This window comes from Pseudophryne corroboree, chromosome 5 (genome assembly GCF_028390025.1).
Source record: "Pseudophryne corroboree isolate aPseCor3 chromosome 5, aPseCor3.hap2, whole genome shotgun sequence".
NCBI classification, from domain to species: domain Eukaryota; kingdom Metazoa; phylum Chordata; class Amphibia; order Anura; family Myobatrachidae; genus Pseudophryne; species Pseudophryne corroboree.
In genome coordinates this window covers 629374254-629397398 of record NC_086448.1, presented here as the reverse complement: position 1 = coordinate 629397398, position 23145 = coordinate 629374254, and the positions used below count along the sequence as shown (strand labels likewise).

Genomic DNA, 23145 nt, shown 5'->3' with positions numbered 1-23145 from the left:
CGCGCGGGGCGCCACCCTTAATGGGCGCCGCGCGCTGGCGCCGCCATAGTCTTACCTGGAGCCGGCCCTGTACACTGCAGGCAGCTCTCCCCGCCGTCCCCGGCCTTTCAAAACTGTGCGCGGTGCGGCGCCGGCGTCTGACGTCAGACGCCGCGCAGCGCGCACCAAGCGGCCGGGAACAGTCGGTGGCCCTCAGGCTCAACAGCAGCACGTCCCCTCCCAGCGTCGCCGCAGGTATGTTGGGATCGTCGGGGCCGGGCACTGTGTGTGGGGGCACTGGCACTGTGTGGGGGCACTGGCACTGTGGGGGCACTGGCACTATGTGGGGGCATTGGCACTGTGTGGGGGCATATCTGCACTGTGGGGGCACTGGCACTGTGTGGGGGCATATCTGCACTGTGGGGGCACTGGCACAGTGTGGGGGCATATCTGTCGCTGTGGGGTCATATCTGCACTGTGGGGGCATTTATGAATCTTGCACTGTGGGGGCACTGGCACTACGTGGGGGCATTGGCACTGTGTGGGGGCATATCTGCACTGTGGGGGCACTGGCACTGTGTGGGGGCATATCTGCACTGGGGGCACTGGCACAGTGTGGGGGCATATCTGTCGCTGTGGGGTCATATCTGCACTGTGGGGGCATTTATGAATCTTGCACTGTGGGGGCACTGGCACTATGTGGGGGCATTGGCACTGTGTGGGGGCATATCTGCACTGTGGGGGCACTGGCACTGTGTGGGGGCATATCTGCACTGTGGGGGCACTGGCACAGTGTGGGGGCATATCTGTCGCTGTGGGGTCATATCTGCACTGTGGGGGCATTTATGAATCTTGCACTGTGGGGGCATTTATGTATCTGGCACTGTGGGGGCATTTATGTATCTGGCACTGTGGGGGCATTTATCTGGCACTGTGGGGGGCATTCATTTATCTGGCACTGCGGGGGGGGGGCATTTATCTGTGCACTGTGAGGGGGCATTAATGTATCTGGCACTGTGGGGGCATTTCTGGCACTGTGGGGGCATATCTGCGCTGTGGGGGCATTTATGTATCTGCACTGTGGGGGCATGTATGTATCTGCACTGTGGGGGCATGTATGTATCTGGCACTGTGGGGGCATGTATGTATCTGGCACTGTGGGGGCATGTATGTATCTGGCACTGTGGGGGCATGTATGTATCTGGCACTGTGGGGGTATTTATGTATCTGGCACTGTGGGGGTATATCTGCACTGTGGGGGCACTTATTTATCTGGCACTGTGGGGGGCATTTATTTATCTGGCACTGTGGGGGCATATCTGGCACTGGGGCATATCTGGCACTGTGGGGGCATATCTGGCACTGGGGCATATCTGGCACTGTGGGGGCATATCTGGCACTGTGGGGGCATATCTGGCACTGGGGGCATTAATGTATCTGACACTGTGGGGGGCAATAATGCATCTGGCACTGGGGGCATTTATGCATCTGGCAATGTGTGGGCATTTATGTATCTGGCACTGGGGGCATTTATGTATCTGGCCCTGTGGGGGCATATCTGGCACTGTGGGGGCAATTTTATATATGGCACTGTGGGGACATATCTGGCACTGTGTGGGCATTTTTATATCTGGCACTGTGGGGGCACTTATGTATCTGGCACTGTGTGGGCACTTATGTATCTGGCACTCTGTGGCCATTTATGTAGCTGGCACTGCTGGGGGGCATGTCGCGTGTAGCTGGCACTGCTGGGGAGCATGTCGCGTGTAGCTGGCACTGCTGGGGGGCATGTCGCGTGTAGCTGGCACTGCTGGGGGGCATGTCGCGTGTAGCTGGCACTGCTGGGGGGCTTGTCGCGTGTAGCTGGCACTGCTGGGGGGCATGTCGCGTGTAGCTGGCACTGCTGGGGGGCATGTCGCGTGTAGCTGGCACTGCTGGGGGGCATGTCGCGTGTAGCTGGCACTGCTGGGGGGCATGTCGCGTGTAGCTGGCACTGCTGGGGGGCATGTCGCGTGTAGCTGGCACTGCTGGGGGGCATGTCGCGTGTAGCTGGCACTGCTGGGGGGCATGTCGCGTGTAGCTGGCACTGCTGGGGGGCTTGTCGCGTGTAGCTGGCACTGCTGGGGGGCATGTCACGTGTAGCTGGCACTGCTGGGGGGCGTGTCATGTAGTGTTCCCGCTAGGCGTCTGTGGCTAGGCAATGTGTCTCAGTGCTGTGCCTGGCGCAAAGTGTATAGGAGGTTCTACCTGGTGCAGTGTGTATTAGCTGCACTACTGTGTGGTGTAATGCAAATTGCCACTATTATGTGGCCACGTACCTTCCCCACGAAGTAACTCCCCTTAATTTTTGCTGCGCGCCTTCGGCGCGCACTGTCCATTCTTTTACATATAGGTATGGGAACAACAAGCAGTATGTACATCATTTTGCCCTCCTAACTTAAAAATGTGCCCTCCCTGTGATCAGCACCATGCCCTAAAAAGTGAACACTATCATGTGTAGCTGGCACTGCTGCGGGGCATGTCATGTGTAGCTGGCACTGCTGCGGGGCATGTCATGTGTAGCTGGCACTGCTGCGGGGCATGTCATGTGTAGCTGGCACTGCTGCGGGGCATGTCATGTGTATCTGGCACTATACTGGAGACATTGTGTGTAAGGAACACTACTGTGGCTATGTGTAAGGCTGCTAATTGTGTGAAAATATGTTTATAGTTTGATGATATGAAGTTATGAGGCCACGCCCACTTTTCCAGAGGCCACACCCACTTTTCCGGGGACGCGCGCGCCTTCGGCGCGCGCATGGGGGGGGGGGGGGGCGCTTTTACATTTTCTCGCTCAGGGTGCTAGTAGGCCTGGAGCCGGCCCTGGGTCAGATAATTCTGCTCTATCCCGTCGCTGGAACATGAATGACCCCAAAACTTCTTATAGACAATGGCGCCTTAATGAATATCTTTTAAATGACCCCAATATTAAGGAGTCTATATCACAAGCTCTACTGTTATTTTTAGATACGAACACCCCTGAGGAAACAACAGTCTTCAATTACTGGTGTTAGTAAAAGCAGTAATTAGGGGCTCCTTTATTCAGGCAGCCGCTAGGCGTCGTGTTAAACACAACAAATTGCTAAAAGAAATTGAAACCCGCCTTGCTGATTTAGAACACAAACTTAAATTGTCCCCCTTAGACAAGACGATATATAAAGATCTACTTAGAACCCGAGAAGAGTGGAATACCTTGTTGTTAGTCCACAAAACCATGTTTAAATGAAAACAGAAATACTATGTCCAAGGGGACAAAGCAGGTAGGATGTTAGCAAGAAAACGGCACAGGAACGGATTAAAGGCGTCGTGACTCTAAAGGGTGCGAAGGTTTCCGATCCTTCAGACATAGCACATGCCTTTGCCACTTACTATTCCTCTTTATATAATTTATGTGATGACCCTATGACCCCTCAACCTACACCAGAGGGAATAGAGTCTTTTTTAGAGAAGTTATCCCTACCCTTAATAGACGCAACCACCCTCCATAATCTTGAGAGTCCTTGGTCCGTGAATGAGATAAACAAGGTCATCCAGGAACTCCCTTCAGATAAAGCACCGGGGCTCAATGGATATTCTAATAACTTCTTTAAATGTTTCCAAGAGATACTTGTTAGACCATTACAATTGGTTTTTGAAGAAGCCTCTATAAACGGGACCTTCCTGGCAGAAATGCTGGAAGTATAGTTACATTTCCCAAACCAGGGGGGAAAAAAAACCTCGATTCTGGCCAATTATCGCCCCATTGCCCTGCTAAACTCGGATGTGAAAATTTATGCCAAACTTATTTCCAATAGACTATCACTGCTCCTACTGTCTCTAATCCACCAAGACCAAGTGGGATTTGTTAGCGGACGCCAAGCCCCGGACAACACTGAGAGGGTGGTTGATGTACTCTATGCCTTCTCTGCTTCACCCGAACCATTATTATTACTTTCGTTAGACGCAGAGAAGGCATTCGATAGACTACACTGTTGATACCTACGGGCGGTATTACTTAAGTTTGGCATTGACGGCAGTGCTCTCTCCTCTATCACTGCCCTATATTCTAACCCGTCTGCTAGGGTGCTTATTAGTGGTTTGCTTTCTGCCCCTTTCAACATTACAAATGGCACTCGCCAAGGTTGTCCATTATTCCCATTGGTATTCGCCTTAGCAATCGAGCCTTTGGTCGCGACCATTAGATGTACCCCTACAATAACAGGAACTGACCTTTTCGTGCAAAATTTGTCTTTTCGCAGACAACGTTTTGTTGACTCTCATGAACCCACTTACATCACTGTCACAGTTACATATAATACTGCAAGAATACTCGTCCATATCCTTCTACAAGTTGAACTGTTCCAAAACAGAAGCCCTACCTATCAACTTTACCTCCCCCTTGTTGAACAGTCTAAAATCTAATTATTCTTATGCGTGGCAAAACACTAGCATTAAATATTTGGGCATACACATACCTTAAAAAATGCTGGACATCATCTCCTGCAACTACCCCTCACTTTCAACTAAATTTACACAATTGACACAAGATTGGATGACGCAACATGTATCATGGATGGGCCGCATAGACGCTCTCAAAATAGTCTTACTCCCCAAGTTGTTGTATTTATTTAGGACGATTCCTATCCTGCTGCCAGATATTCTACTTGCTAAATTTAATAAACTATTTGTAACCTACGTATGGGAGGGGGAAAAAACGAGACTAGCCCGTAAAACGATGCCCCTCCCTAAATCTCTAGTCAGTCATACCAGCTAGCCTCCCTCCTTTCCTCTTTAGGAGCTTGGGAGCCAGGAAATAACCCAAAGCCCTGGGAAGTAATAGAACAAGGCCTTCTCTCCCAATTCCCGATTCTAGACTTATTAAGTTTGCCCTCCAAGGAGGGAAAAAGTTTATTCCTTCAATCTATCATCATCCATTCGGTTTGCAAAGCATGGCACATGTTCATATCTAGAACAAATACGATCTCTCTACCCACCCTGGAAATCTCATTGAAAAGCCTAGCACACTTGATACCCAATCTGTCCTTCACCTCGTGGACGTTGAGTAACATCTATACGTTAAATGATATATCTGAATCTGGTGAACTGTTATAATTTTCCCAAATTCAGACAAAGTATTCAATACCCTGGAAAGAATTTTATAACTACCTCCAACTGAGACATTGGTTGCAATGTTCCTCTCCCTCCCCATCTGTCCTCCGACCAACCCCTAAACCGGTAATAGCTCTACTTAGCAGGTCAAATACAAAGGGCGCTATATCTAGATGGTTTTCTGCCCTCATAACTCCTGAGCATCGTCCTAAGTTTTCTTCATTAGTGAAATGGGAAACAGACTTCGGTTGTACGGTGTCAGAAAAGGAATGGCAAGCTGTATTTCAAACATGTTTAGGCATATCTAAATGCATCTCTCATGTCGAGCAACATTTTAAACTCATTCACAGATTATATATGACACCTGCTCTGCTCCATAAGATATGGCAAGATACTGTATACTGAGGACATGCTGGCGCAACTGTAAGGGAGTGGGGTCGATTTACCATATTTTCTAGATGTGCCCTTTGTTAACCGAATTATGGGAATAAATATTTAATTTCAACTCTGCTATATTGCAATGCGATATCCAGCCAAACCCAAAGATAGCGCTACTTCATATATTTCCAAAAGTTATCCCCCCTTCAGATACATATGTTATTTGCCATATTTTGTCCACCACCAAACGCCTTTTGGCTCGTAATTGGACTGAAATAGAGAAAGCAGTCCAATCCAATTTAGAATTCGAAACAGCAGGAACACCTTTTGGTTAATTTTCCCCGTCCATACCATATCTGTACCCCCTCCTATTCTCCCTTTCCCAACCTCTCTAGTTCTGTACCCCCTCCCCAGTATTGTTATTAATATGTTCAAAATCAATAAAAACGTAACTTTAAAAAAAAATGATTGGTGTGAAAAAAGCAGACACAACATGATGAGTGAGTGAAGAGACACAAGCAGAGTAATAAGTGAAATGTAATATAGATGTTAACCCAGTCTAACAAAACATATTTGATAAATTAACACAAAGAACAAAGGGTTCTAATGCTAAAGTAACGAACCTGTTGAGGTCATATTGCACATTCTGGGCCAGGTCTACGCTAAGCAGTATGAAGTCATGAACATGGCACCTGGAAAATGGACACTTAGGCAAGGTAGCGTTTAATTTGCTGTTCCACTTCTGGAGCCCCAGCATTGCATAATTGGTGATCTTCGGTGTGGCTTCCATGTGTTGCAAAACATACTTCAGGGACACATTCCTAATGCCAGCATCAGTCTCTGTTGATTGGCTGCCAACAAAAAATAAAACATTATTTAAAACAATAAATACTTTATGTAAATCCCAGAATAATAAGTTTATGACAAAGCACTTCTATGCTGCATAAAGCCACCCAACATATCAAGCAAGGCTTCACAGACCAGAAGGATGCAAACAGACTATATCCAGGGATAAAAGGTTGTTCAAAAAGTTTTATCATATTTAGAGGTAGATGTATGAAAGCTCGGAGAGAGATAAAGTACCAACCAATCAGCGCCTGCCATTTTACAGGCTGTCGTTGAAGCCCGTAAAATGACAGGAGCTGATTGGTTGGAACGTTATCGCTCTCTCCAAGCTTTGATGCATCTCCCACTGTGTCCTTTTCTTTCAAATACAGAATGAGTATGGAATAGAGTAGTTACATATGGAATACATAGGCACCTAAACAGTACGAATATGTTTTTATATTAAAAGACTTGTTTTTTGCTTCACAATCTCCCTTCATAACCCATTTCCACACAATATACAATTGCTAACCTTGATTGCTCTGGAACTTTTCTATGTACGTTCCATAAAACACAGGAGTCATCCATTATAACAATGAAAGGCCACACACACTGACGTTTGACTCCGAGCTCCTCCATGCGATTTCGTTCCAGCTCCAAGTTGTGGTAAGACAGCTCTTTAATAAGGAATCTGGAAGCTCCTGTAGTTAGAGAGACAGAGAGGAGCAGAACTTCTTTATTCTTTTCAAAGCACATCACAAAAAAAAAAAAAATAAAGAAACAAAGAAAATGAAAAGTCTTTACATCAAATCAGTGATGCCTTATATACAGCATAAGGCTGCAATCACTTACCAGCTCCTGCGTTGTTAAACATGCTAGGGAGAACCAACATGATGTGGTTTGGCCAGTACTTTCTGTAGAGTGGCATTTCATATTCCTTCACCACCATGATATGTAGGTGGCCGATGCCTTCCATAGCATGAAAGAGGTTCAGTAGACCATGCTCATGGCGGCCGCTCGATGGAGTGAAAATGGGGCTTTTAACCATGTTTGGGTTTTGCTGGTAGGAGAACACAAAAAAATAAAAAAAGTTTAGCATTTTAGTTTTGTTCACAGCTAACAGACTGTCATTTCTGGCGAACAGTGATGCAAGCACTTACTTTATCAGACACCAGAGGGAGCATCATGCTCTCCAGGTACTTGCCCTGCTTACTAAAGACAAAATGATGCTCTTTGGACTTGGGTATGATGAAGTGAAGCTGAACCTCCTCTCCAAGCATGGAGGATGAAAAGGTGAAAGCGTGTATGGTAGATTCAGGAGTCTAAAGGAAACATAAGTAGAAAAGTTATTAGTGTATAAGTACATGTACTCCTGGGGCTCAGGGAAGGCAGAGAACACACTATAGATCTGACTGAATGTACAAGGGAATAAGCCTGCATGAGTTACAGATTTTATTCGGGTTTTCTCATATACATTTATGAAACATTGGTGCTACAGATATACTCCATGCAACAAATTCCATTTGGTCTTCCAAAACAGAAGAGTAAAAGCAGTAGTTATTAAAGTATTATCCCAGGGATCACTTTTTCAAATCTAAATAGTCATGTGGTTCTGATGAGGGATACAGTGCTACATGACCTCTAGCTGTACCTTTTTAGCAGGTACAGTACCTTTTTTTTTATGGTCTGTACCCATTTTTGGCTCTCCAAACTTCCATTGAAAGTATAGGAAAAGGGGCATGGACACGGGCCCTTTACCCGTGGCCATGCCCCCTTTTCGAATGTGTACCGATTTTTATGTGCAAAATGTTGGAGGGTATGTTGCTACAGTAATGAAGTTAAAAAGCTAACACCATCCATTTTGTTATGATTCCCAACTAAACTTTAGTGGATTACGTTATACAACTGTTAAATGGTTTCTAAAAAAAAATCAAAAAAATCTGAGTGCTGACCTTTTTCCTTCCTTCCTTATTCCCTACAATACACATTGACAAGCAAAACTACTTTTTTCCCCGCAATGATGCTAAGAAAGGGGAAAGGGTGTGTAATCTGTTTTCAGCACAAGAAGTACTAAGCAGTGCTAAAAGTGGAGAAGTGAGCCAGTGGAGAAATTGCCCCCATGGCAACCAATCAGCATTGACATAACATTTTTAATTTGTATACTATAAAACTATATAGAGCAACTGATTGGTTGCCAAGGGCAACTTCTCCACTGGCTCACTTCTCCACTCTTATCACTGCTTAGTAAATTTCCCCCTGTATTCTCAGGCAGTTTTTTTGTTGTTGTTGTTTTTACCTGTAATGCGGAACCAATATCCATGTACTGGTGACACTGCTCGCAGTGATGAAACGTGTTGTAACATGCATATTTTGTCAGCATCATAGAAACAGTTTCGCGTTTCCGTGGCTCATTAGATCTCACTCCAAGCGAGTCTGTAGATGAAAAGAACAACACTTAAAAGCACTAATAGAGCTCCTTTATAGGGCAGTATAACTCACTGGAAAAAAGTGACCAGTAAATCGGACATATAATTAAGACTTATAATTAAGCCACATATACAAAATAAGTTTAACAACATAGGATGGAACATTTAAAAACCCCCAAGATGTAAATATAAAAACATAATTTCCCATAAATATTTCTTATGAAGTGCAGTTACATTTTTAGATTTACATTTGTTTTAATTTATTTTTTAAGTGTGACTAATAAGGGCAAAACTGAGTAAGTGGCCCAGCAATGCCGCTGCAGCCTCCTGTCCTACTGGGGCTGGAGGACGAATAGTAGGTTAGAAGCCGCATGTACAGGGTAGATCCACCATTGAGTTGTACCTTTATTTGCTGGGGAGATTGGACTACAGCTGCTATAGCCACTGTACCCAGGGTAGTTCTGATTGAACCATAGCTGCTGTACCCACTGTACCCAGTGTAGTACTGATTGAACCATAGCTGCTATAGCCACTGTACCCAGGGTAGTTCTGATTGAACCATAGCTGCTATAGCCACTGTACCCAGTGTAGTTCTGATTGAACCATAGCTGCTGTACCCAGGGTAGTTCTGATTGAACCATATCTGCTGTACCCACTGTACCCAGTGTAGTTCTGATTAAACCTGAGCTACTTTACCCACTATACCCAGGGTAGTTCTGATTGAACCATAGCTGCTGTACCCACTGTACCCAGTGTAGTTCTGATTGAACCATAGCTGCTGTACCCACTGTACCCAGTGTAGTTCTGATTGAACCATAGCTGCTGTACCCACTGTAGTTCTGATTGAACCATAGCTGCTGTACCCAGTGTAGTTCTGATTGAGCCATAGCTGCTGTACCCACTGTACCCAGTGTAGTTCTGATTGAACCTGAGCTACTTTACCCACTATACCCAGGGTAGTTCTGATTGAACCATAGCTGCTGTACCCACTGTACCCAGTGTAGTTCTGATTGAACCATAGCTGCTGTACCCACTGTACCCAGTGTAGATCTGATTAAACCTGAGCTACTTTACCTACTATACCCAGGGTAGTTCTGATTGAACCATAGCTGCTGTACCCACTGTACCCAGTGTAGTTCTGCCATGGAGGTTTACCTTTAAAATGTATTAATAGTGACAGCTCAATTGAGCAACTAATAATGCATGCACTATAAATACCCTGAAACGGTTAAATACAAGTGATGCAAATGTAAAACATTATAATCAAGCACTTTTTAACATGATCACTGACGCAAAGCATGAAACTCTTTGCAACGGACAAGAATCAGGAAATAAATCCTGACGTTTATTAGTGATCAATTCATAGAACTTAGCTGATCAATTCATAGCTGATCAATAGCTGATCAATTCATAGAACTGAAAATTTAGTTCTTGTAGAATTGTGACTGTCAGCTAATATCAATGGGCTTGATTCAGATTTGTAATTAAAGCAAAAAAGCAAGTAACTGTCTGGAACAAACCACGTTGCCATGCAAGGGGACGAAATACATGTATATTTTTTCTGTGCAGGGCAAATACTGGCTGCTTCTGCATGTAGCCCAAAAATGCTAGACAGCTTTATTTTGACACTGTAATTTAGATTTCAGATTGAACACACCCCACCCGACTCTAAGTCTCTCTGTACATATTACATCTGCCCCACCTGTAGTGCAACATGGTTTTGCCCAGTTGCTTGCTTATTTGCTTTACTTACAAATCAGAATCTGGCCCAATATGCTCTCCACTTATACAGCTTTCTGCACACAGTCACTGTATGGCAGGGCTAAAAATAGGCTGAAGCACATGGTCTATTGACCTGTATTTAGAAGAAAAGTTCCAAAGCATCAAATTCTATTTTGTGTAATTGTCAGGCTGTGTTTAATAACAGTGTTCAACTCCTCCTAACAGAACTCAGGGGACAGTGTGAACATAAGGTGCATACACACGGTGTGATTCTGCCTAGAGGCCGATTTTGACTATGCAATTTCCCTTGAACTCCCCAGAGCCCAGAATCACCGATATTGACTATACACACAGTGCAAGTTTGGCTATGTACAATTTTGACTAGATACAATTTTTACTAGAAACTAGATTGTACACTTTCTAGTCAAAATTGACCTGCCTGCACAGTCTATTTTTTCTTGCGATACCGACCACGTGGGATCGCGCATCGGCATCACAAGCTGTATACACACCGTGCAATAAGGTACTATGTTTATTACCGATATGGATTATATAGTCCATATCGGTAGTTCAAATCGCACCGTGCACATGCACCTTTACAAATAAGACCATTTACATAAAGGTTAAAAAGTTTACAGCAAAGTCACCTGATCATTTTAGGATTGTCAGTAGAAAATATGCTCTATGTAAATTAAGTAGGCTACCTGGATTTACAGAGGTAATGAAGTACACAAGATAGCCAAAGCGTATTTCAAGACAATTACAGTTTTATACATTTATATTAAATAGCTACACAAAACCACTTGCAAAACTGACTAATTTGAAGTCTGGTTATTGACTATTGCACCTGGTTTTGCTTGTGGAATGTGCGCAGTGTAGAGAGGGCTGACATGTCGATATTTTGGATCGTGCACAGTGATGTCAAAAGGAATTTTGCTGAAAACTTCAATATCTGGCCATAACTCATTGTCTGTTGTGGGTGCTGCATCTCCTTCCTCCTCCACACCTGCAAGAGTAAGATACAAATAAAAAAAAAGTAAATATAATAGTTGCATTTTCTTTTGCAGATGATACAAGCGACTTACTGTAACTAACTTGGACCTAATTTAAAATGAACAAGTCCCAATCTGGCCACTGTGGGAAACTCTTCATTGACATTTATGAATAATACTAATAGTTACATTGAGCTGCTATATTTGTTGCTTTGCTGATGTATGATTGGAATAATGCAGTAAACCCCCTGTTTTGGGGGTTTTACCACATTTCCTGCATGTTCTAAGCCCCAAACACCTGGTTTCCGATGCAGAATGTACCCCTGGCAAAAGCTGGCGCTACCCTGTAGAAGCCTGTGGGTTTCTTTCTGCATCTGTGCTGTCAGAGGGATCAAATCAGTTATCTCCAAGCACCCCCCACGTCCACTGCCTCACTGGACTCCCGGGTCATATAGCTGGAATTCCAGGGGCCGGCGGCCATTGTAAAGGGTAGCTCTTATATGGAGACATTAACAGGGTTAATTTTTTGTTGGGAGAAGGTTCACCTTAACAGCAATGTACTCCCCTGGGCAAAGCATTGCACTGGGGCCCCTATCCATACTGTACTCCAGCTCTAGGGGTGGGGGTGCTATCAGCAGCAGCTTTGATGTCTCGCAGGTGGTAGGGTTGTTCTTTCTTCTGCTCAGCATGTAGGACCTGGAGCAGTAATTTCTGCTAATTACTCCTTTACTGCACAGATGGGGCGGGAGGTAGAATACTAAACTGTAGATGGGGGCATTAAGTTGAATGAAGGGGCCCCAGTACATGACTTCCAGGGTGGCAGGGGGTGTTTAATATGCAGGGGAGGGGTGGACAATGGAGTGGGCTTAATATTCACAATTTTCCGATGGGAGGGCAGCTTGCTTGACTGCACATATCTCCAGTTCCTAGAAATACATTTCTTAGCTTTCATAAAGAAACTAGAGTCACAACTTTCAGGAGGTACTGAGGAATTGGGGATCAGAGTTCAGGAGCCAGAGCAATCTACCTATGAAAATATAAAACTGCATACCAGGAGTGTGGAGCTAGAGCAGGGACAAGCTGCTGGAAGGCTGATATCTCTGGTTCTGGGCATAGTAGAGACAAGCTGCCAGCGTTGACCAAAAGGGGAGAGTCCTATCTTTTGGACTTTGCCCTCAGAAAAACTCTAAGTCATACAGAACCCGAGATATTTGGCTGGGAAGAGCAATTAACAGGCTCGGATGGGGACCACTGCTTTGAAGTCTGATATCTCCGGTTCCCCAAGGCCGATTTTAAAAATCTGGTATCCCTGGAAAAAGGGGACCATCAGCTCTCAGCGTAGGGCCCTTACACTTCTGGGGTCTTTAGGGAGCCCATACAAAAAGACGGCCCTGGTTGGGAGACAATTATCCTACCAGTATATTTTTGGATTGTGGGAGAAAACCGGAGTACCCGGAGGAAACCCACGCAAGTACGGAGAGACTATACAAACTCCACAGAGTTAGGGCCATGGTGAGAATTGAACCCATGACCTCAGTGCTGTGAGGCAGTAATGCTAACTATTACACCATCTATACCGCAATAATATGTGCTATAGGATTTCAAGAACTCTGCTTTGAAATAACAGCAAGATTTAACAGGTTTTTAAATCAAACGGATTTAGCATATGACACACCTGTGTAGATGCCATGTGCTTATTGTGTTTGGTGTCCTCACCTTTAACTAAGTGTTTTGTTTTTTATCCACCACCTTTATACAGAGTCACTTAAACCAAATCCAGCTACTAAACGTAATCATCACTAAGAGTCCTACCTGCATTAATAGCCTCCTCATCATAAACGTCTACCTCCAGTAGTCGGATCAGCATGCGGTACAGTATCCTGAGGAACTGCAGGTAAGCACCAGTCTTACCCACCTGAAAATAAAACAGGTACACAGAGTTAACAATGACATATATTACACCTGCAAAATCCAAGTTACCCAAACACATTTCAAATGTAAAAAGACACATGGGTATTAAAAATTAAGAATAAGGTGAATCCAACACCAAATCCCCAAAATAGGCATACATATATCACTTGTCTGCCCATTGGCACTTCTGGGATTAATGTCTGCATCAATACAATAAGAAAATCACCAATAAAAATTGATAATAAAATTTAGCAGACTTCAATAAGTTGTGCCGTCAAAACAAGCTACAAGTAAAACACGTGTCAATAATGACCTGTGGGGGTCCAGTCAGAAGAAGGCGACGAGGATGAACATTCCTTGTTCCTGAAGGCTCACTTGTGTTGACAAAATCGGCATGGTGCTGTCTGGCTGTTGTCCATTGCCTGTAGTAAAGGGACTGTTCTTCACTGCTTAAGTCTTTAGAAATAAAAGGCCTCAATGATCTCAACCAACTCACATCAGCATGGGGCAAGAGGAAAACTGCAGAAGGTGTATGGCCATTTTTCTGAGAAGCCAGGAGATTATAAGTAGCCTTAGAAAGAACCACAATCCGGGGCAAAGCTAAATTTAACGTCCTACTTTTGTTCCCTGAATGGTGAGTCCACTGGAAAGTCTGTGATGATGAGGTGGATAGTTTGGATGTTGTGCTACTGGCCAGTTGAGTTCCTAAAGAGTCACATTCTGGTTTAAGATCACTGGCTGTAGAATTTGGGTAAGTGCCTTCATCCACTGAGCTGTTTGCAACATTCTGAAAGTCAAGGTTGGCCGGCTGTCTCTGGATTTCGTCCGCTGCACTGGAGGAACTGACTCCATTTTCTGCAATGGAACCTGTGTCAAATAAAACAACGCAAACATTTAACCCCTTCAGAAGCAGGTTTAAAAAAAGGACACAACTCCCATGGCGAGTTTGTCCATTTTGGGAGTGCAGGGGTTAAAGGACAGGAGGGAGGGGGGGGGGGTGCAGAGGGGAGACTGCCCATGGGGAAACACTCAGGCATCTCCTGCGTCCGTGCTGATGCAAAAAAAAACTAAAACAGTGGGGATTTTGCTGAAAAAAATATACACACCTAGCATGGTGTGCATTTTATTACTGGGATGCAGTGGTTAAGTGCAAGGGGAGGTGAGCCAGGGGGTGAGCATGTGTAAGGGAGGGGTGAGCACCGTGGGGTGAGCAAACTTCAGCGCTGATTCCCAGCCACCAGCGCCACCCGGGAATCAACATAAGCTATTATACAGTTAAGCCCACTCCCTGGCCAATAGGTGTCTGGGGGGTAAGGGGGTGCGGGCTTAACTCTGTAATAGCTTATGCTGATTCCCAGGTGCAGACACGCTGCACGGCTGTCTCTGGGGAATCGCTAAGTATTATGCCTGGAAATCTTCTGGGGTTGCCGGGGCTGGCAACCCTGGATGATTTCCAGTAATACCACTCAACGGGTTAAACTACAAAGCCTCACAAATTGTTTTGGACTTTCTCACTGACCTTCAGATAAGAAACCAGCTCCCACTTCTTTAACTTTAGGCAAGGTCCGGTGGCTTTTTTTTTTTTTTTTTTTTTTTTTTACACACTTCAGAATTTATTTCACTGAGCATTTTCAAATACATGTAAAATGAATGTTTGTTTCAAATGACCTTTTTGGCGGGATGTAATGGAGTCCGAGATCGTCGGAGGTGCCGGATGCGGGCTGATCTTACAAACACTTACAATGAAAACCATGCCTTTTATGTGAATGCCCCTTTAAAAAAAAATCCGAAATTGGCCGGCATCCCGCACCTCCAACGATCTCGGACTCTGTTACATCCCACCGCATTTATTTCAACAGAATATGCTAATTACATGTAAAAATAAGATTTTACTTACCGATAAATCTATTTCTCGTAGTCCGTAGTGGATGCTGGGACTCCGTCAGGACCATGGGGAATAGCGGCTCCGCAGGAGACAGGGCACAAAATTGAAAAGTTTGACCACTAGGTGGTGTGTACCGGCTCCTCCCCCTATGACCCTCCTCCAAGCCTCAGTTAGGATACTGTGCCCGGACGAGCGTACACAATAAGGAAGGATTTTGAATCCCGGGTAAGACTCATACCAGCCACACCAATCACACCGTACAACTTGTGATCTGAACCCAGTTAACAGTATGACAAACGTAGGAGCCTCTGAACAGACGGCTCACAACAATAACAACCCGATTTTTTTGTAACAATAACTATGTACAAGTATTGCAGACAATCCGCACTTGGGATGGGCGCCCAGCATCCACTACGGACTACGAGAAATAGATTTATCGGTAAGTAAAATCTTATTTTCTCTGACGTCCTAGTGGATGCTGGGACTCCGTCAGGACCATGGGGATTATACCAAAGCTCCCAAACGGGCGGGAGAGTGCGGATGACTCTGCAGCACCGAATGAGAGAACTCCAGGTCCTCCTTAGCCAGGGTATCAAATTTGTAGAATTTTACAAACGTGTTCTCCCCTGACCACGTAGCTGCTCGGCAGAGTTGTAATGCCGAGACCCCTCGGGCAGCCGCCCAAGATGAGCCCACCTTCCTTGTGGAATGGGCCTTGACAGATTTAGGCTGTGGCAGGCCTGCCACAGAATGTGCAAGTTGAATTGTGCTACAAATCCAACGAGCAATCGTCTGCTTAGAAGCAGGAGCACCCAGCTTGTTGGGTGCATACAGTATAAACAGCGAGTCAGATTTTCTGACTCCAGCCGTCCTTGAAATATATATTTTCAATGCTCTGACAACGTCCAGCAACTTGGAATCCTCCAAATCGCTAGTAGCCGCAGGCACCACAATAGGCTGGTTCAGGTGAAACGCTGAAACCACCTTAGGCAGAAAGTGAGGACACGTCCGCAGTTCTGCCCTGTCCGAATGGAAAATCAGATATGGGCTTTTATACGATAAAGCCGCCAATTCTGACACTCTCCTGGCTGAAGCCAGGGCCAGTAGCATGGTTACTTTCCATGTAAGATATTTCAAATCCAGCGATTTGAGTGGCTCAAACCAATGGGATTTGAGAAAATCCAAAACTACATTAAGATCCCACGGTGCCACTGGGGGCACAACCGGGGGCTGTATATGTAGTACTCCTTTTACAAAAGTCTGGACTTCAGGAACTGAAGCCAATTCTTTCTGGAAGAAAATCGACAGGGCCGAAATTTGAACCTTAATGGACCCTAATTTGAGGCCCATAGACAATCCTGTTTGCAGGAAATGTAGGAATCGACCCAGTTGAAATTCCTCCGTCGGGGCCTTCCTGGCCTCACACCACGCAACATATTTTCTCCAAATGCGGTGATAATGTTGTGCAGTCACCTCCTTCCTGGCTTTTACCAGGGTAGGGATGACCTCTTCCAGAATGCCTTTTTCCCTTAGGATTCGGCGTTCAACCGCCATGCCGTCAAACGCAGCCGCGGTAAGTCTTGGAATAGACACGGTCCCTGCTGAAGCAGGTCCCGTCTTAGAGGTAGAGGCCACGGATCTTCCGTGAGCATCTCCTGAAGTTCCGGGTACCAAGTTCTTCTTGGCCAATCCGGAGCCACGAGTATCGTTCTTACTCCCCTTTGCCGTATAATTCTCAGTACTTTTGGTATGAGAGGCAGAGGAGGAAACACATACACTGACTGGTACACCCATGGTGTTACCAGAGCGTCTACAGCTATTGCCTGAGGGTCTCTTGACCTGGCGCAATACCTGTCCAGTTTTTTGTTGAGGCGGGACGCCATCATGTCCACCATTGGTCTTTCCCAATGGAGGTACAATCATGTGGAAGACTTCTGGATGAAGTCCCCACTCTCCTGGGTGCAGATCGTGCCGAATCTGTGGCCCTCTAACAGATGAGCACTCTGCAACCACCATAGCCGAGACACTCTTGTCCTTGTGGACAATTTTATCCGCTGATGCATCTGCAGATGCGATCCGGACCATTTGTCCAGCAGATCCCACTGAAAAGTTCGTGCATGGAATCTGCCGAATGGAATCGCTTCGTAAGAAGCTACCATTTTTCCCAGGACTCTTGTGCATTGATGCCCAGATACTTTTCCTGGTTTTAGGAGGTTCCTGACTAGATCGGATAACTCCCTGGCTTTCTCCTCCGGAAGAAATACCTTTTTCTGAACAGTGTCCAGAATCATCCCTAGGAACAACAGACGTGTCGTCGGGATCAGTTGGGATTTTGGAAAATTCAGAATCCACCCGTGTTGTTGGAGCACTACTTGGGTTAGTGCTACTCCGACCTCCAGCTGTTCTCTGGATCTTGCCCTTATCAGGAGATCGTCCAAGTAAGGGATAATTAAGACGCCTTCTCTTCGAAGAAGGATCATCATTTCGGCCATTACCTTGGTAAAGACCCGGGGTGCCGTGGACAATCCAAACGGCAGCGTCTGAAACTGATAATGACAGTTTTGGACCACGAACCTGAGGTACCCTTGGTGTGAAGGACAAATTGGAACATGAAGGTAAGCATCCTTGATGTCCAAGGACACCATAAAATCCCCTTCTTCCAGATTCGCTATCACTGCTCTGAGTGACTCCATCTTGAACTTGAATTTTTGTATGTACAGGTTCAGAGATTTTAGATTTAGAATCGGTCTTACCGAGCCGTCCGGCTTCGGTACCACAAATAGCGTGGAGTAATACCCCTGTCCCTGTTGTAGGAGGGGTACCTTGACTATCACCTGCTGAGAATACAGCTTGTGAATGGCCTCCAATACCGTCGCCCTGTCGGAGGGAGACGTTGGCAAAGCAGACTTTAGGAAACGGCGAGGATGGGACTTCTCGAATTCCAACCTGTAACCCTGAGATACTACCTGCAGGATCCAGGGGTCCACCTGCGAGTGAGCCTACTGTGCGCTGAAATGTTTTAGGCGACCCCCCACCGCCCCTGAGTCTGCTTGTAAGGTCCCAGCGTCATGCTGACGCCTTTGTAGAAGCCGGGGAGGGCTTCTGCTCCTGGGAAGGAGCTGCTTGTTGCAGTCTCTTACCCTTTCCTTTGCCTCGGGGCAAATAGGAATGTCCTTTTGCTCGTTTGTTCTTATAGGAACGAAAGGACTGCGACTGAAAAGCCTGCGGCTTTTTCTGCTGGGAGGTGACCTGGGGTAAAAAGGTGGATTTTCCGGCCGTTGCCGTGGCCACCAGATCCGATAGACCGACCCCAAATAATTCCTCCCCCTTATACGGCAATACTTCCATATGTCGTTTGGAATCCGCATCACCTGACCACTGGCGCGTCCATAAACTTCTTCTGGCAGATATGGACATCGCACTTACCCTTGATGCCAGAGTGCAAATATCTCTCTGTGCATCTCGCATATAAAGAAATGCATCCTTTAACTGCTCTATAGTCAGTAAAATACTGTCCCTATCCAGGGTATCAATATTTTCAGACAGTGACTCCGACCAAGCCACGCCAGCACTGCACATCCAGGCTGAGGCGATTGCTGGTCTCAGTATAACACCCGTATGTGTGTATATACTTTTTAATGTATTCTCCAGCCTCCTATCAGCTGGATCCTTGAGGGCGGCCGTATCAGGAGACGGTAACGCCACTTGCTTTGATAAGCGTGTGAGCGCCTTATCCACCCTAGGAGGTGTTTCCCAGCGCGCCCTAACCTCTGGCGGGAAAGGGTATAATGCCAATAACTTCTTTGAAATTAGCAGTTTTCTATCTGGGGTAACCCACGCTTCATCACACACTTCATTCAGTTCCTCTGATTCAGGAAAAACTATCGGTAGTTTTTTCACACCCCACATAATACCCCTTTTTGTGGTACTTGCAGTATCAGAGATATGCAAAGCCTCCTTCATTGCCGTGATCATATAACGTGTGGCCCTACTGGAAAATACGTTTGTTTCTTCACCGTCGACACTGGATTCAGTGTCAGTGTCTGGGTCTGTGTCGACCGACTGAGGTAAAGGGCGTTTTACAGCCCCTGACGATGTCTGAGACGCCTGGACAGGTACTAACTGGTTTGCCGGCTGTCTCATGTCGTCAACCGACTTTTGTAGCGTGCTGACACTATCCCGTAATTCCATAAACAAAGCCATCCATTCTGGTGTCGACTCCCTAGGGGGTGACATCACCATTACAGGCAATTGCTCCGCCTCCACGCCAACATCGTCCTCATACATGTCGACACACACGTACCGACACACAGCAGACACACAGGGAATGCTCTGATAGAAGACAGGACCCCACTAGCCCTTTGGGGAGACAGAGGGAGAGTTTGCCAGCACACACCCAAGCGCTATAAATATATATAGGGACAACCTTAATAAGTGTGTTCCCTTTATAGCAGCTCAATATTATAAATATCGCCAATAAGTGCCCCCCCTCTCTGTTTTTACCCTGTTTCTGTAGTGCAGTGCAGGGGAGAGTCCTGGGAGCCTTCCTCGCAGCGGAGCTGGGCAGGAAAATGGCGCTGTGTGCTGAGGAGAATAGGCCCCGCCCCCTTTTCGGTGGGCTTCTTCTCCCGGTTTTTTTGGAACCTGGCAGGGGTTAAATACATCCATATAGCCCCAGGGGCTATATGTGATATATTTTAGCCAGAATAGGTATATTACATTGCTGCCCAGGGCGCCCCCCCCAGCGCCCTGCACCCTCAGTGACCGCTGGTGTGAAGTGTGCGGAGAGCAATGGCGCACAGCTGCAGTGCTGTGCGCTACCTCATGAAGACTGAGACGTCTTCTGCCGCCGGTTTCTGGACCTCTTCTCTATTCGGCATCTGCAAGGGGGTCGGCGGCGCGGCTCCGGTGACCCATCCAGGCTGTACCTGTGATCGTCCCTCTGGAGCTAGTGTCCAGTAGCCTAAGAAGCAAATCCATCCTGCACGCAGGTGAGTTCACTTCTTCTCCCCTAAGTCCCTCGTTGCAGTGAGCCTGTTGCCAGCAGGACTCACTGAAAATAAAAAACCTAACAAACTTTTTCTAAGCAGCTCTTTAGGAGAGCCACCTAGATTGCACCCTGCTCGGACGGGCACAAAAACCTAACTGAGGCTTGGAGGAGGGTCATAGGGGGAGGAGCCAGTACACACCACCTAGTGGTCAAACTTTTACATTTTGTGCCCTGTCTCCTGCGGAGCCGCTATTCCCCATGGTCCTGACGGAGTCCCAGCATCCACTAGGACGTCAGAGAAATAATAAAAAACAAACATTCTACCAAAATACTAAACAAGAGGGGCTCCATAGTTAACATAACAGAATAAATATAAAAAACACAAACCTCTAATTATTGCATTAAAACTGCAGAAGTAGTTGACCCTAACGCTACCCACAATGGCTGTTCCCCTACAGGAACCCAGCACAAGAAGGTGGGGTAAACCCATCCATAACTTTTATTCTCACTGTAAATTATGTAATTAATTTTTAAAGCAAAAACATTTATTTCTTTGACACTGGGGCAAATGTACTAAGCCTTGGAGAATGATAAAGTGGAGAAGTAAACTACCAATCAATTAGCTCCTTGCTGTAATTTTCCAAACATCGGCCCTCATTCAGTAAGTTTGCAGATCTTCCTAAACCGCAACGGGCAATTTTCAGAGATCTGTGCATACGCTTCGGCCGCGGCGTGCATGCGTGGCTATTCGCATTGCGGTCAAATCCCAGAAGGATGCAACCAAAATATGATTAATAGCGGCAGGCGGCACGGCGTTGTGGGGGTGTGGTCCAGACAACTAAGGAGTGTCTGGACTGTTTTCGCAGCCATGCTGCATATACAGGGGGGCATCCTCAAATCCTAGTTCAGTGATGCAATCGCAATTATTTTGCAATCGCAACGCTGGACGGCCTTGTCCTGTGCAGGGCGGCCCTCAGCATGCGATCTTCAGTAGTAACAGATTCTGCTTTTTAGCTGAATAGGGTTCATAGATTGTAACATGGCAGTTAGGAGCTAATTGGCTAGTACTTTCTCTCCCCCGAAAAATGGAGGAAGAAAAAAATTAAAACACTATGTTGATACAACAACCATCAAATAATAACTAACCTGAAGTGCCTGTGACTTCACTTCCATTACTTTGTGGTCTGTCCAGGTCTATAAACAGCTCATCAGAGTCATTCTCAATTGGATTAACTTTGTCCGCATCCTTGTCACTCAGGTCCAGAACGGTCACAGGTTCTCTAATGACCTCTCTGGAAACATAGCAACAAGCTAGGCCAATTTCTTGCTCCAATGCCGTTCGGGTTAAAAAACTGGAGTCAATTAGCCGCAGATCACAGTACTTCAGTGATCTAGAAAACAAATTGTGTTTTTATGCTTCTTATTAAAGAACAAACACCTTTAAAATACAAACCTAATCAGTTTATTCACATACCTTGGGAAAGTTTCCCCATGGGGGTCTTTACCAGTAAGAACTAAAATACAAGGTAGTCCTTCCAAGTCCTTAAAAGTTCTAGGAACCCAGTCTTCTTGTTCGCATCCTCTCCACACCTTTGTAAGTACAAAAAAAAAATGTAACCTGCAATATGGTTGAGTCCACTCTTAAAAATACAGGATCTCTGTACCCCAAATAGCCATAAACATATAGAAGTGTGGGCAGGTTATATGCAACACATTAGGACAAACGCTAGGCATGACTTCTGACAACTGGTTGTGTATAGCTCAGTGGTCCCAGACACCTGAGAGTATCAGAATTTTGTGACGGCACCACCAGGCCAAAAGATTCTAATTGACAAATTCAGAGAAAAATATTAAATTAAGTAAATTGTGTTTATATGTCCTCCTTAGGATCAGTTATGTGGCGAGGGACAGGATTCAACTCGTTTGTCAACATAATTTATGATTGGAAGCCACAAATACTGTTTTTTTGCTGTTACATTGTCTATAATAATTTTAATTGGTCCTGGGCCACTAACCCGGGGCACCCCTGCAACCACCCCTAGGCACCCCAGGATGCCTAGGCACACAGTTTGAGAACCACTGGTGTAGCTTGATTTAGTAGACTGCAGTCACACAAGTAATGTTTTTTATTTGTCTACATACACCACAGCCAAATTAGGCAGATGTGCCTATCTTAGTGACATCTGCAATAAACTCACAGACTTTTCTATCAATTTACCAACAATGATCAGATTTTGATAATCTAGATCTACTGTTCTTTAACTTGTCTGTCCCAGATGTCTGCCAGATTTGAAAAAAAAGTACCTTCCAGAAATAAGAATAGAATTTGTCTGCTTACAATAGCGTGTATGAGCTGTGACTCTACAGTATGAACAGTAACTGGGTGAGTTTGGAGCAGGATTAAATAATCTAAGGAGTTTCAGGCCAAAAAAAAATAGAAAATCCTCTTTTAGTTTTTTCACTTCTGTCAGTGATATCACCAAAAGCAAATTATAATAAGGCAGTATTTACCTAGGAGATGTCTTTAGGGCCCCATACACTACAGTGACATGTCCATCTGACATGTCGCGGGCGATCACCCTCGGCAGCCTCCCGGGGGGCAGGATCGCCTAAAATACATCGTATGCTGGTCTTTTGCATACAATGTATCTTGGGCGATCCCAGCCATGCCTGCGGGGTAGAACCAGATTGAATGTGCAGTACATTCAATCTGGAGGATCCGATCCGATGCTCACGGGAACGCGCATTGGATAGGATCGGAAACACCTCCAAAATGCCCAATTTCATCCGATATTTCGGGCCGAATGCCCGAAATTGGGTGAAAACGGGCATTATCTTCCTAGTGTATGGGGCCCTTTAGTCTAATGCCGGGTAAGACCAAATACATTCAGGATGAAAATACATAGTAGG

General features: G+C 45.7%; 1 protein-coding gene across 1 annotated transcript in view; it reads right to left on the bottom strand.

The window, feature by feature from the left end:
- GREB1L (GREB1 like retinoic acid receptor coactivator) overlaps positions 1–23145 on the bottom strand; it is a 331061-nt gene that overhangs the window by 32376 nt on the left and 275540 nt on the right. Inside the window, exons 21-30 of the mRNA XM_063923572.1 lie at positions 21710–21825; positions 21382–21626; positions 13674–14227; positions 13262–13364; positions 11305–11463; positions 8606–8742; positions 7470–7631; positions 7162–7369; positions 6842–7010; positions 6108–6335 (exon numbers count right to left, since the gene is read on the bottom strand). Coding sequence (XP_063779642.1) covers positions 6108–6335; positions 6842–7010; positions 7162–7369; positions 7470–7631; positions 8606–8742; positions 11305–11463; positions 13262–13364; positions 13674–14227; positions 21382–21626; positions 21710–21825 — 2081 coding nt within the window. The remainder of the gene's footprint in view (positions 1–6107; positions 6336–6841; positions 7011–7161; positions 7370–7469; positions 7632–8605; positions 8743–11304; positions 11464–13261; positions 13365–13673; positions 14228–21381; positions 21627–21709; positions 21826–23145) is intronic.